General features: G+C 32.8%; 2 protein-coding genes across 5 annotated transcripts; one reads left to right on the top strand and one right to left on the bottom strand.

Annotated features, from left to right (window-relative positions):
* The first annotated feature begins 2745 nt into the window (after positions 1 to 2745).
* LOC100792803 (wall-associated receptor kinase-like 2) lies at positions 2746 to 5645 on the top strand. Its single transcript, XM_003534481.4, has 2 exons — positions 2746 to 3682; positions 4347 to 5645. The coding sequence occupies exons 1-2, from the start codon at positions 2833 to 2835 to the stop codon at positions 5495 to 5497; spliced, it is 2001 nt and encodes a 666-aa protein (XP_003534529.1). The 5' UTR covers positions 2746 to 2832; the 3' UTR covers positions 5498 to 5645.
* A 2151-nt stretch (positions 5646 to 7796) lies between these two features.
* On the bottom strand, positions 7797 to 13943 carry LOC100792279 (uncharacterized). 4 transcript variants are annotated; one of them, XM_006587760.4, is made up of 8 exons: positions 13789 to 13943; positions 12564 to 12668; positions 12218 to 12432; positions 10897 to 11733; positions 10709 to 10758; positions 10280 to 10593; positions 9965 to 10122; positions 7797 to 9263 (listed from the first exon to the last, which is right to left on the bottom strand). In XM_006587760.4, exons 3-8 carry the CDS (start codon positions 12377 to 12379, stop codon positions 8055 to 8057), a joined length of 2730 nt encoding a protein of 909 aa, XP_006587823.1. In that variant the 5' UTR covers positions 12380 to 12432; positions 12564 to 12668; positions 13789 to 13943; the 3' UTR covers positions 7797 to 8054. The 4 variants fall into 4 exon arrangements, with proteins under 4 accessions (XP_006587823.1, XP_006587822.1, XP_006587824.1 ...); XM_006587759.4 differs by having other exon boundaries at positions 13573 to 13795; XM_006587761.4 differs by lacking the exon at positions 13789 to 13943 and adding an exon at positions 13026 to 13778.
* Between the last annotated feature and the right edge of the window lie 1687 nt (positions 13944 to 15630).

The following is a 15630-nucleotide window of genomic DNA, read 5'->3' as shown; positions in this document are numbered from 1 at the left end:
GATAGTTTTGTAGAAATTTGATTCACAAGGATTTGTACTAAGTGTTTGATAATGAATGATGACTACAATGCACCATCAGACTAAAACAGGTCTCTTCTCCAACACACTGCGTTTCTTCAATTGAATTATAAACCAGGAGGAGCCACTTAGAAATGATTCGCATGCAGGGTTAGCTCACTCTTGCACTGCAAAGCCTTTTTAGTTGGGAATGTTTAATGCAAGTTTTGCAAGCAGAAATTTTGATTTAAAGTTTATATCAAAATATAATGATTTTAATATTTCAACTTAGTTATTATTTCTTAGAAAACAATAACGTACATAATATCACTTTTGGCTTACGGAATGATATTCCATAAGATACCCCCCATTTAGAATTAGAATAATTCACACTTGAATAGCTTTCATAATAGAATTACTTTCTTAGGAGTATATTATCACACACATGGCCAGCGTACACACAAAAAAAAAAAAACATAAATCCTCAATTTGTTCTTAAAATATTCGATGATGGACACATTAATCCTTAAGAATGTGAAAATCCCACCTTAGACCCTAAAAATCATATGGGTCGGACATATTAGTACTTTGCTCTCCTTTAATATATCCTTTACTTGAAACACTAATGTGATCAACATATATAATGCTTTTATATATATATATATATATATATATATATATATATATATATATATATTATCAACCTTAAATGATTCTATCATACTCAAGTTTGATTGATAGGAGCGGGAAACAAATGAATGATAGGACTTCTTTTAGCTAATATTGTCATAATTTTTTTTTTGCAAGTTCAAATGACTCTAATCCCTCTTTCTATTTATTTTAGAATAACTGTCTTGAAGACTTGAGCACTCATGAGGTTTTGTTAAATTATCTTGAAGACTATAAGACCCCTGAAGTTTTAGCTAACATTGAATAATTTTTTTTGAAGCAATATGAACAAATTTTATCAAAAAATAATATACAGAAATCTCGTTCCAAACAGACCAAACTTGTCATTAATTCAATGGTTTCATTATTATTTTTTATTACGACGACTTTATTTAATTTTAATTTTTAATTTACGACATTTGGTTTCTTGTGAAGAATAAGGCAATAAGTTTGGGATTGGACGTAACTTGATTTGAGACCTTAATTTGCCCGTGAACCAGAACGTGAACATCGAATTGATCAACTAATTAAACCATTATTATTTCATCACGAGGCGGTGAAAACATGCATCGTGTATTAATTTATTCTTTGCCCAATATTTGCCTCGTTGCAATGACATAAAATAATTACTACTATGAATGTATCTGATTATGCAAATTTCTGTCTTATTTGACACTGAAGATTCACATCTTATTTGATAGTGATGGTGTTCTTATATTACTTTTATGACATTAAATCTAATTTATATATAGATAAAAAAAATTATATATATGATGGTTTTCAATGGGCAAAGTTGCTGCCGCTGATAAAAAAAAAAATGCATCAATAGCGATGCTGGATTGTATGAAAATGATATATTTTTTTCTTAAAATAGTAAAATGAAGATTCTACCATGTAAAACAGAGAAAGGCACGAGAAAAATATTACAAGGAATTTTGAAGTTTTTTTATTGGTATATAATTAAGCCTACAAGTTATACTTCTCTTACTCGATGCACCATTTTTTATTGTTATAAGCCTGCAATTTCATATTACATTTAATTATAAACTATAGAGAAATTTATCCATTTACATTTAAAGTGATTCCAGAATCATTCATCTAACTGCAAAGAATTATTAAATAAACTTTATTATTAGATAAGTGAATTTGATTATTTGAAGCTAGAAACTAATAACACTTTTTAATTCATCATCCCACAAGGCGAAGCAGTCAAACTTTTGAACTTAGTCAGATTATAGGGAATGTCTTTCAACAAAAACGTTGCCCTTTTGGACTATGACCTGTGGCCACTGTCTTTTCAATTGCCTTGCTAGATGTAAATTTGTCCCTAACGACCCAAGATAATGAAATATGTATCATCTAATTGAAAAAATAAATTATTACTGTTTTGGAAATCCCTCCATAAAAGCACCACATTCAACAAATCATGATAACATTAAATGCATATAGAGAATAAAAGATGAAGATTTTAAGGTTTTGTAATGATATCACATTTATCTTAAAAAAATAAAAATAATATTTTCAAGAATTCAATTATAAAAATTGAGATCTTTCAAGAATGAAAGAATTTTTTTGTAATTCTTTTCAAGAAAACAAAGTTATATTTCCACTTTCAAAAATACTGTAAACTATTTTATTGAGTGAAATTAATATTATTTTAATCCTACTTTATAATAAAGATATTTTTTTGAACTTGATCCCGAAATTTTTTTCTTTCATTCTGAGAGAACTTTTCATGTTAAAAAATTTATTGGTGTTATTCTTCTTATCTTATTTTTTTAATTTATTTTTCTTATTATCTATTTTAATCACGGAAAATTTTATTTTCCTCAAAATTTATTCTTCATATTTTCTAACACTTTGTAGCCATTTATGATTGGACCACTAAGAGTACACGACACAGCAAGTAACAAAAAAAATTTCTTGTTGAATTCCTTGACATTTCAATATCAATAAAAGTCATTGTCATCTATACTTGAAAATCATGTCAAGAGTTAACCGACCTTCTTATTCTGAATATTCGGCACACCAAGACAAAGTATAAAATGAGCCATACCGCGTGATAAGAATCAAAGTATCAAACTAGCTCTTGAAGACTTAAACATATATAGAAGTCAAAAAACAATTGAAGTGTAATTCATCATTGTCTTCTCTTAAGATTTGTTCATGGAACTTTTTCACAACCTCAAAATTCTCAGCACAATTCTGCTCCTATGCATGTTTCCTCACTCACTCAAGTGCCAACAAGCATACCTCAATGGCACTGTCTATGACTGTTCTGATAACCCTTCAGTCCCAAAAGGTTACCTTTGCAATGGCCTTCAGAAGTCATGCACTTCCTTCTTACTTTTCAGGTCAAAACCTCCCTATGATAGCCCCGAGAAAATTGCTTACCTTCTTGGCTCTGAGGCATCAACCATAGCCTCAATCAACATGATTTCAAGAAATGACAAGATTCCTTCCAATAAGTCAATCATTGTTCCTGTGTTCTGTTCATGTTCAGGAAACATCTACCAGCATAACACACCCTACACTGCAAGCAAGAATGACACCTACTATGAGTTGGTAAAAGAAACCTTCCAAGGCCTCACCACATGTCAGGCAATGATGGGTCGGAATTACTATGCTCCTGTCAACATTGTAATTGGTGCTGAGCTCACAGTTCCAAAGTTATGTGCTTGTCCAACTGAAAATCAGACAGCAAGAGGGATCACCTCTTTGCTGGTTTACTTGGTGAACTATGGTGACACTATTAAGTCCATAGGAAGGGCTTATGGTGTGGATGAACAAAGTGTGCTAGAGGCCAATAAGTTGGCAGAGCCACAAAGTTCAAACAGGAGCATGGACCTCTTTGCCTTGACACCTATTTTAGTTCCTTTAATAGGGAAGAGCTGCAAAGAGAACCCAGATAAATTCTATTGTAGATGTTACCAAGCACCAGATGGAATCCTCAAGGGGCCCTTCTGTGGTGAATCTGACGGTCAGAAATTCCCAGCCAAATTGGTTGCTGGTTTAGGTACTTTTGTCTAAACCCTCTTAAAGAAGAATCAAAACATACTTGTATCGAAATTTTCGTTTTTGATTTTTAACATAGCATAGCTTTTGTTTGTAAATGACACCCCTAATGAGATATGGTTTGGTTGTTTTTGTGTATCACCATAGCAGAGTGAAGACAATAAAGTAGAATAAGGTGTTGTTTGTTTCCAGTTTTCAAAAATAGCTTTCTGTTTTTTTAAATTTGTGTTCCTGAGCATATTTGAATGTGTTTGTTCTCTGAGCACATTTCTGTTTTCTAAAAGTTTTTCTATGAGCACTTGAACATAGTACTTGAAGAAAACAGAAGAGAATGAGAAAATGTTTTTCAACTGTTTCTGTTTTTTAGTTTTTAAAATAATTGTTTTTTAAATGACTTTTAAAATTTAATATATTTCTGTATGAGAAGTTGAAAGCTAAGTAGTGTGAAAATGTTTTAGAAAACAGTTTTTAAATTCAAATAGTGATGAAGAAATCAAGCAGACCCAAAATGATCAGCAAGGATATCATGGCAAGACTTAATTTTCACTAAATAGATGGATTACCTTGAACTTGCAACTTGTTATTTACTAATTTCTCTAAAATACAAGGATGTTTGTTGCAAGCCTATGCTTCCACCTGATTTTTTTTTTTTTTTTAATTTGCAGGAGTTGGAATTGGTGCAGGCTTTCTGTGCTTGTTTCTTTTGGGGTACAAATCATATCAATACATACAGAAAAAGAGAGAAAGTATCCTTAAAGAAAAGTTATTCAGGCAAAATGGTGGCTACTTGTTACAGGAGAAGCTCTCTTATGGAAATGGAGAAATGGCAAAGCTTTTTACAGCTGAGGAGCTGCAAAGAGCTACAGATAACTACAATAGGAGCAGGTTTCTTGGTCAAGGTGGCTATGGCACAGTGTACAAAGGAATGTTACCAGATGGAACCATAGTTGCAGTTAAAAAGTCAAAAGAGATTGAAAGGAACCAGATAAAGACTTTTGTCAATGAAGTAGTCATTTTATCTCAGATCAACCACAGGAACATTGTAAAACTATTAGGTTGTTGTCTTGAGACAGAAACTCCAATACTAGTCTATGAATTCATTCCTAATGAAACACTTTCCCATCACATACATAGGAGAGACAATGAACCCTCCCTTTCATGGGTTAGTCGCCTTAGAATCGCATGTGAGGTTGCAGGAGCAGTGACATATATGCATTTTTCAGCTTCTATTCCCATTTTCCATAGAGACATCAAACCCACCAACATACTTTTAGACAGTAACTACAGTGCCAAAGTGTCTGATTTTGGAACATCTAGATCAGTTCCACTAGATAAGACTCACTTAACCACAGCTGTTGGAGGAACTTTTGGGTACATAGACCCTGAGTATTTTCAGTCTAGTCAATTTTCAGATAAGAGTGATGTGTATAGTTTTGGGGTTGTGCTTGTAGAGCTCATAACTGGGAGAAAGCCTATTTCATTCTTATATGAAGATGAGGGTCAAAATCTGGTTGCTCAATTCATTTCTTTGATGAAGAAGAACCAAGTTTCTGAAATTTTTGATGCCAGGGTGCTCAAGGACGCAAGGAAAGATGACATTCTTGCTGTTGCAAATCTTGCAATGAGATGCTTGAGACTTAATGGGAAGAAAAGACCGACAATGAAAGAGGTTTCAGCAGAATTAGAAGCATTGAGAAAGGCACAAAGTTCATTACAGATGAGCCATGATCATGAGCACACAACTAGTAACATAGTTCAAGAGTGCACAGAGGAAAGCATATCACTGTCCTTACATCTAGAGTCCACATCCTTTTAGGAAGCCATATTTTTTTTAATAAGCTTTTAGGAAGTCAGATTGATATCCGATTCTTTTATTAAATATGCTTTAGTGCCTTATTTTTACTTTTCAGTACAAGTATAAAAGTGTATCCCCTTAGATAAATGACAATATTGATATTTCTCCACAAGAATATCAGTTTAAACTTTGAAATACTCGAGCTTGGTAGACAATTGAAAAATCTTCATTCATACTTGTCAACTTTGTTGTTTGTTGTTGACTTGAAAAATCTCCAATCATTTTCAACTTCATGCTTGTGGAAGATTGCCGTTGTGATGATGTGAGATTGTAATGTTAGAAAATATTAGTTGAGAATTGTGACAGTGGAAGACAATAATTAATAGGAAGGGGCAGAGATTGCAACTATTTAAAAGACAGAAGGACAAATTGTAACTGTTCAGACGTCAGTAAATTATAATATAGGGGGAGGCTTGTATAAATAGGAAGGAAAGAGTTAGTAACACTGCAGATTTAGATTGAAGATTATAATAGTAGCAAAGTCTAGGTCTCAAATACTTGGGTGGGATATTTTTGTTTTTGTGTTTATTAATTATCTCTAACTCAATTCATATATCAGTCCGCTATTGGGCTACAGTCTGAGGTGTGTCTTAAATTAAATTTTTCTACTTTGTCCTATTTATTATGAACTAGTTCTATCAATATTATGACAGATAAAAAAATGTTCCATCAAATATTATGCATGATCTCTTCCAATGAGGAATGAACATATACAGTAGCAACAAAATGTTAATTGTCTTACACTGTTGCATGATCTCTTTGTATGGAATATCATTTCGTAAGCCCATTCCCCAAAGTACTATTTTGTAAGCTATTTTTTCTAAGAAAAAAAAAGTTCAAATATGGTATAAAAAAAAGTTCAAATACTAAAATCCTTAAAAATATAATTGGTTTAAATATTTTTTTTATTTATAATAAATAATCAATTTTTAACACATTTTTTTCATTTGCTCCCTGATAAATATTCTTTTTATTTGTAATTAGTCAAAACTAAAATAAAATTTATTAATTTATCAAAGAGCAAACACAAAATTCGTTAATTTATCTAAAACAAAAACAAAATATACTTGATAATACGGTATGGGATACGACTCGTGTGACAATATTTTCTTATGTGAGAACATGAAAACAATTAATAGTAACCACTAAATAAATCATAAGTAAAAACAATTAATGGTTGAGATTAAAATATTTAAAAATTTAAATTAAAATATAATATAACCATTAAATCTATAAAAGATTCATAAAAGAAATCACGTTTTAAGATATCTCAATTATAGTTAAATCATCACCAATAGACACCACCTTTATTGTCATGATTGTCATTGTCATTGTTGTCACCATCATCATTGTCATGGTAGCGACAGCAGTAACAGTTGACAACGGTGGTGATGTAATTGATGGCAATGGTGATGGCTACAACGATAGTCATAATGGTAGTAATGACAACCACGAAAGTCATGACAGTGATAGAGGTGGTGACGGTTGATGACAATGATGATAGAGGCATCTGTTATTTTTAATCTTAATTTGATAATTACTATTAATTATTTTTATGTTGTCAGATAAGGCGTTGTAATAGGAGTCGTGCCCCAATGGAACTCAACTTATACGTATCCATTTATTAGGCTCATCATTGTTTGTTTATGCAACTAAAAATGAAAATTTCGGAGTTTGAACAAGCTGATCAGATCATGCAGCATATATAGGATTTTTCGGTCAGTAGAACATATCAATGATATTGACATACGTAATTATTACGAAATTGGGGATAATATCATTGCAAAATAATTGGACAGAACTTTTCTTGCATTGATGGTGGTTACTTTTCTTATTGATGCAACGTAATAAATCTAAAGTAAGATTTCTGTATTGCACCAATCATATACATATGCTTACGGTATATATACCCGTGATTTTATTTGAGAATAATACTATATTGTTGTGTGGATACTGATACATACAAGTATTATCGAAGGAGGAATAAGAGTATTATCAAAGGAGGAATAAGAGTAATGAGAGAGACAGAAGTGCATATGAAACTAGAAATGAAAAAAATGCAACTCAAATAGAGCAATTATAGGTATATGAAAATGCAACTCAAAGACTGATGTAGAATAAGAGAAGATGATCAACCTGTTTTTTCCTCGCAACCTATACATGACAACAAACTATTGCATTTCACTTTTTATGAAAATGCAACTCATAGATTGATGTAGAATAAGAGAAGAAGATCAACCTGTTTTTTCCTCTCAACCTATACATGACAACAAACTATTGCATTTCATTTTTTTTCGTTTCCTCAAATAAATGCCAAGCATTTAATATCCCAAAAATTAAGTTAAATATAAAATAAATGTTCATTTAGCAGCAGGTCACATAATCTTCTACGTTATACAGATTGCTCATCTACAAAACCATGCATCATTCATTCACCTACAACCTTTCTACAGCTTACAACAGTTATTAACCAGGGTTATCATTTTATCAACATCAACATCAAATCCATTATTCTGATCTACAAGCTGGAACGGTGATCATCAGATATGGTCTCTTCAGAAGAAGTGTCACTATCAATGATGATCAAGTTATCCGGTTTGTGGACACGTTGTTCCAGAGACTTGTTCATCTTCACCACCCCATATTTTCTTCTTGAATAGGTTGAATAGTGAGACCCATTTGACATGTATATCTCATTTGGCGTCAAACCATTGAACCAATTTTGAGGCACAAAGCATGACTTACCAGCACTAAAGCATCGATCTGAAGTTCCTGGTATCTCAGGATGAGAACTCAACGAAATCGCTGCAGACATATTTGGTTGAATAGGAGGAGTGTTAACTGCTTCTCTGAGCCAGTGAGGCAAACTATTTGTCACAGCCGAACAATTAAAGGAATAATCGTTCGAGTAAGAGTTTTCCCTAGAAATGCCCAAGCTTCCTGGAGAATTGAAAAATCCTAATTCATACTTGTCTATATTGTTGTAAGAGGCCTTTCTGGAATGAATAGTTGGCCTATGACTGTGTGCAGTGGTGTTACTTTGAAAATTATATCTGGGAAGAGATTTCTTCAAGGGGTTACTCTCCCAGAAACTTGATTTAGGATCCAAGTAGCAGAAGTTTCCTTGCAATGACGCCGCTGCTGGATACATGAACTGTGGAACGCTGATATCATTCAAAAGTTTTAATTGTTCATCCTCCCACCTCTCGGCAAGGTCCCCTGGTACCCTTAATGGTGAAAACCACAATCTCGGATCCCTTAGCATGGCATCCCAATTGCCCCTACCATGTCTCCTCACACCAATCCAGAGAAAATCCAACTCCTCTTCAGACCACATGATAGGGTGTGGCTTCAAATATTCTTGAAAATTTCCTCTTTCATTTAAAGCTCTTGTTCTGTGTACAATGTTGTCAAGCACTACCTGGTGCCTGGGAAGCAATGATCTCCGGTTTACTGATGAAGACCAACAGAATCCATCTTGGACAATATCTCTGGCTTCAGTGGTTGAATTTGACAAAGACAATACCGACAAACTATTAACTGAATCACTGCATCCAGTTTTGTGCTCCATAGGTAAAGACAAACCCAAAGAAAGAGAAATCACTGGCATGAGTTTTGGTTGATCAGTTTTTGTATGCTGAACATTCATTCTTTCTTCAGACATCATTAACTGAGGTTGAGTACTACTTGAGCAAACACCATCTATAGCCTTTCCTTCTGATATCAGCTGAATATACAAGAAAGCAAGGAGAAGCAGATATCAATAATGGGCAAAACTATCATCTTGAAAGGGAAGATATAGCACGAACTTTGTAGTTGATATTCACAAACAGCCCCATGCAACAAGCATAAAAAGAATGAGAAATGTTGCACTTGGGAAGTAAGACTAGCTAGCAGTGCACAAACCATTTTTAAAAAACAATCCCATTAAGGAAGTCTTGGCACACATATTTCCAATTAGGATAAATTAAAACATTTAGGGCCTGTTTACTTTGAGAAAAAATTTCTGCTTTTACTTTTAATTATAAAAATGTCACCTTGTTTATAATTTGTTTCCTGTTTTCAAAGATTTGTACAAGAAATAGTTAAAAACAACTTTTTTTTTTGTTTCTAATACAAATATTTGAAAACAGGAAACAGATTGAAAACAAGATGACAATTTTGTAATAAAAAGTGAAAATAGAAAATGAAAACAAGAAATGAAAGCAGAAGTAAACAGGCCCCTATTTTCCAATTAGGGAAAAGAAGCAATGTCTTATTCTGTCATTATTGGTTAACAACGGCTTAACCATTATTTCAAATTTTGGTTTATTCTTCCTAAATGGGAATATGTTTGCCAGGATTTTGACATTGTAATTTTCTCTTTCTAAAATATAAAATTATCTTTGAAGTCATGGAAATGTAAACTGTAAAGGCATCCATTTGTACCTGTGTATTTCTAGAGTTTAAAAAGTCTAGTTCAGAAACTTGATCTTCAGCAATGGCAGAACTACTGCTTGTTGACTCCAATTTGGCACCAAGAGTTCTCATCCTCAAATGAAGCGGATACTTCTCAGCACCCAAGTTCAAGTCAACAGTGTTCTCTTCTGTACCACATGAAAATGCCACATGAAGTCTTTGAATAAAATGAAAAAATGCATGTTGAAGCTTTTGAGAGGAATAAATAACATCAATAACAACTTTTACAGAATAAAATATTCAGATTCATCGTTTCAATGTTTAAGGCTAAGTGATAAATCATACCTGCAGAGTTAACAGGAAGGTCAAACTGAGGTTGATGTTCTCCAATTTTTTTCATTATGTCATTGCACGAAACATTTTCAATGGCCTCACATGGCAAGAGCAGGGACTTTTCTAGTTCTTGATCAGTGGTTGTGGCAACAGGATAGGGACCTCTAGAATCAACTATGATAGAGACTCCCTGGCAATCCTTAAGAATATGTTGGTCTTCATTGTGAATCAAACAATTGTGGCTCGGTTCTCCTGTTTTGTCTGTATGAGAGGCATTTTTTACAGAGTCTTCCCCATGACAAGGTTGCTCTCTCATGTCTGTCATACTGTTAGAATGAAAACATTGACATGCAATATTACCCCCACAGCAGCTAATGATTTTCTATTGGATTTATAATATTAAAAAAAAATATTGCAGAGTTGAGTTTTATGAAAATATACCACGTTTCAGAAACAACTCCAGGGGGGCATGGAGAATCAGTAATTTTCACCTGTCATAAAATTAAGAGTTACTGTTATTCACATGAGGTCTGTAATCGATGATGGTCAGCATCAAAACAAGTCACAAACTCAAAATCTCTCTGAGAAACTGAGTAGATTTTAAGATCAAGATTACCAGGAAGCCTTACTTTTTCTTCAGTTTGACAAAGCTCCCCTCTTTCTGAAAGCTCAGCAGATTGATTAAGGTCTGTTTGGAAAACCATAGAGCAGCTTCTACAAGATGTTTCATCTTGAGTTTCACTCAATGCCTGCCCTCTTTCTGAAAGTCCCACTGATTGATTAAGGTCTGGTACATTATCTACTGGACTTTCCTCACTAGATGACTCATTGCTCAAACCTGGATTGCCATTTGCAAGCATACTCCATTTGGTTAATGCCGAAATGCTTTCCTTCTTGTGCGATAAGTTGCTCTGCTCCAAACCCTTTTTTCTTTTGTAACATCGATTGAAGGTTATTATTGGACTGGTCAAGTTGGTCTGCAAAACCATGTCTCCAGATGGGTTTTTGAAATTAACATTGGAGTGTGAATCAGTAGGTTCATCCACTGAATTATTTGAAACAGGAGATTTATTGACACATGCAGAACTGAATTCCCTTATGATCAATGTTTCTGATTTGACTAAATTTAAATCATCGCCAGCATCCAATTCAACTGGAAGGGAATTAATATTATTAGAACAGTTGTCACATCCATTACCAGAGCTTTCATCGGCATAGGAATTTCTCTGGGTATCACAATCATTCTGTGAAGCATTTTCTACTAAGGGTAATTCACTAACATCCCTCTTGATGTTATCCTCACTTGGATTTGTTGCTGAAGATGATTCATGTGTAGTAGCCCTAATTTGTGTTGCATCATAATTTACAAGCTCTCCTGTCTTAGGGTCACAAATATTTTGAAGTGGAAGCAATGATGAACAAATTGGCTGTTTGAAACATGGCCTTTTCCCATCACTAGTAGTATCCTACAAAATATACATATGAGTAAGCCTGTCAGCAGCAATACAAAAGCTCTCCAAATAGCAGGCAGTTAAGTGTTATTCCAATAGATACTCTTTTTTTTACCCACAGAAATAATTGACTTGCTCAGGAATTGACCAATTATATGCTTGATGGCAGTTATCGCAATGCATCACATCACCAGGGAAACAAATTATATTTTGTCACTTGGGTTCATCTTATAAGAGCCTGATGTATCCTAGGAGGTTTTCACATTATTAAAAAACATTATGTGAAGCAAATAAACCCCTAGGCTTTGTTTTGATAAACTTCTTCACAAACACTTACAGGAGAAGAAAATAAGAAGGTATAATGGATTGAGCTTCTCCCATAAGCTATAATCAACTTGTGCACTTTTTTGGAGAAGTTAACTGAAAAAGTTTCTATAAAATCAACTTATGCACTTTTTTGGAGAAGAAATAAGAAGGTATAATGGATTGAGCTTCTCACCATTGGTTTTTCTTCATGTTTTTCTGATGATTTCTCTGCGGTTTGCTTGTCATTGTGGGCATCTTCATATACCGAATTTTTGCTACAATTCCCATGGATAAAACTACTATTTAGAGATTGCCGCTTTCTTTTGTAAGTTAGAAACACTTTGTTGCCAAACATTTATACTTCTTTAGATAAGAACTCCTGAACTACTGGATGCTAGGCTTCGAGCACTAAAGACAAAATTAAACATGGGTCACAAAAGATTGAAGTCCACTCCATATGGAAGTTGAGTGTTCAGAACTGATCGGTAGAGAATATTAAGAATATAGAGAGAAAAAATGACAGATAGAATGTATCTCACAAATCACAGGACACATCTCTCAAAGATTTTGGATTCTGATAGCATATATCTTCAGTCTACAAAACCAGTTTAAGTCCTTTTTTTGTAGCGCCTTCCTGATTTAACCTGCAAGTTAGTTAAAAAGTTCTTAAGGTGTTGTAATTGGTATCATCTAATATGAATGAATGCAAGAAGGGTAACAAGTTTTACTGCAACACAAGCATTTGAAATATCAATAATTTAAGCTCCACTAGAACCTTACAGGAGCATATTGTGATGGTCGGAAATCTTAAAATGGTTTGTGTCATGAATTTTTCATTTTTATTATATGCAAAAGCAAAAAGAAAACTCATACTTCTTATAATTTATACAAAGAGAATGACCAGCTAAGCATGGCACCTCATTGCTGCAAAGACAATGTGGTACATCCAAGAAGCTAAAGCAAAAATGTTTATCTTTCTTTTACAGAGAAGTTCAAGACACCTCTGAATAAGGCACAATATTCATAAACCACAAGAGTCCATGATTCTCTTGGACTTCTTTCTCCAAGGACAGCCACAAAATCAGAAAGAACCTTAGCCAACAATAGCATCAACTGGACCAATAAGGCCCTTTATGAGGTTCTCTAACATAAAATTCCACAATGAGGCAATCCCTAAGAGGAGAAACTTATAAAGTTGCATCTTCAAAACAAGAATATTTTTCTTCAATGACCATACTTCCCAATTCCCATTGACCTTGAACACTTATTTACCACATGAAGCCATACAAAAACACTTTACTAACCAGACCTCCACCAAGTCAACATCATTCACACTCCATGGTTTTCAAAGAACAAGCATGAAAATGCTCAATTTAACACAGCAAGAGTTTGTAAGCAAAAAGGGAAAGAAAACTAACAAAAGCACAGCAAAACAAAAAGAGAGAAACTTTGCTCATAACCTGAAGCTTAACATACTTCAGACACAAACCCCACCATTTTTGTTTCTTTAAACCCCACACAAAAAGAAAAATATTCCTTTAAGCTAACCTAAGAAGAGAATGGGTCCATTCACACTGAAGAATCACCAGTTTCCATTCACTGTTCAACCATTCTCCTCAGCACCCAAATGAATTAGTGAAATTTTAAGCCATGCAGTTAGCAAAAAGAATCAAACTTTGGCAAGCAGTGAACCAAAAAAGAAAAGCAAAGGATAAAAATGAAGAACTGAAAGAAAAAAAAAAAAAAGCAGAAGCAGGAGCTTACAAAAGATGAAAGCAGAGACAAGTGAGTGGAACAATAATACATAAAAGTTGAAAGCTCTTGCTGTTGTCAGTATCTGTCTCTACTCTCTATAGTACTTTGAGAAACGTAACAGCAGTCCTTGTACAATGTATTTGGTTCATGGTTTTTCATTTTTCTTGCTCATGTTTTTTCATTAGTAATTATTAATAAATAAAAATTAATTAATAATTAGAACAACACGAGCCACACTCCTGACAGAAACGTTTGCTTTTGCTTGCATTTTCACGCCAACAATGACACGTCACTTCCCTGGTCATGGACGGGCCCACAAGGCCCATCAAATCGTAAGGCCCATTTCACAACCCAATTTGAGGGGATTGTTATCTTCACCTCTTGCTTTGCTGAGTTCATCCCCAAACCTTTTTAATGAAATTTTTTTAAACAAAAATATGCTTGACAGAAAAACGTCTCCATCGTGTATCAAAGAAAAGTAGTTTGTTGTTATATATTGTGAAATCTGACTTTTTTTTAATCATGGTATTGGTATAAATAGCCTAAAACGCAAAATGAATATTTCTCTCACAACATAATTTATTCAATATTAAAGATTAATCAGGATTCAAATCTTGTATTAATTATTTAAGAAACACAAACAATTGATATCACTTATATCAAACATATTTTAAAAAATAGATATTCGTTATGTATTTTGACAAAATCTTGTCTAGCTATACTACCAAAAAAGTATTATTTGGGGTGTAATTTGGTGTATATTTCAACCGTGTATAAATACTAAACACTTTTAGAAAAAACTAGTATGATACATGTGGGTATGCACAGGCGGAGAGCAAGTATGTATTATTTAAATTATTTATGTGAGTCATGATTGAAATATAATTTTATTTATAATTTGAATAAAAAAAACAGAGTTTAATATAAGTTCACAATAAAAATATTACATATTTATAGTTATAATGAAAATGTTATTAATTTAAAAACTTTATTCTTATATATCTTATATTATATATTAATTATATTCTTACAAATTCATACACATGAATTATTATCACTCATTTTCATTTTGTTAAACCCAACATATATATTTCATCAAAAAAAATTATTCTTATTATAATATATATATATATATATATATATATATATATATATATATATATATATATATATATATATATATATATTATATATGATAAAAGCCAAAGAAAATAAATATAAAAAAGAGCCTATACTTTTATTTAAATAGAACTTAATAAAGTTGCTTTTAATAAAACAAATTATTTTATAAATATAAATATAATATATATATATATATATATATATATATTAAAACAAATGTTTGAAATGAATTTATCAACATATTAAACTAATAAAAATAACTAAATTTTATATATATTTATTATATATTAAAACAATCGTCTAAAATAAATTTATTATATATATTTTCAAATTACTTCCTTGCCTCCCCTTTCCATTTTCCTCTAAACTTTTGCCGCCCAAAAGCTCCCATGTGGAGTTGTGAGTTTCAATGCTCATCCTTTTTTTTATGATATTAGGACGTCGAGTTGTTGCTGATATAAAGGCTTTGGCTGTTTTTGGTAAGTTTTTCGGAGTAAGAATCTTTCATTTCTTTCTTGCTTTAAGAAAAATGCATATATTCACATGTGGCCATATGTGTTTCGTACCATAGAACTAGCCATATTCCCTCTCATTATGGAATGTGAGCATTGACAGCAGGCTTGCAAAGAAATCAGCATATAAAATATAAGACTCAGAGCACATTGTTATAGTATACAGCTATTCTCGCTCGTGGTTGAAATTTCACAATGGACGGTAAGCAATTGTTTG

This window comes from Glycine max, chromosome 9 (genome assembly GCF_000004515.6).
Source record: "Glycine max cultivar Williams 82 chromosome 9, Glycine_max_v4.0, whole genome shotgun sequence".
NCBI lineage: Eukaryota > Viridiplantae > Streptophyta > Magnoliopsida > Fabales > Fabaceae > Glycine > Glycine max.
The sequence above is the reverse complement of the archived record's forward strand: the minus strand, read 5'-3'. Positions and strand labels throughout refer to the sequence as shown.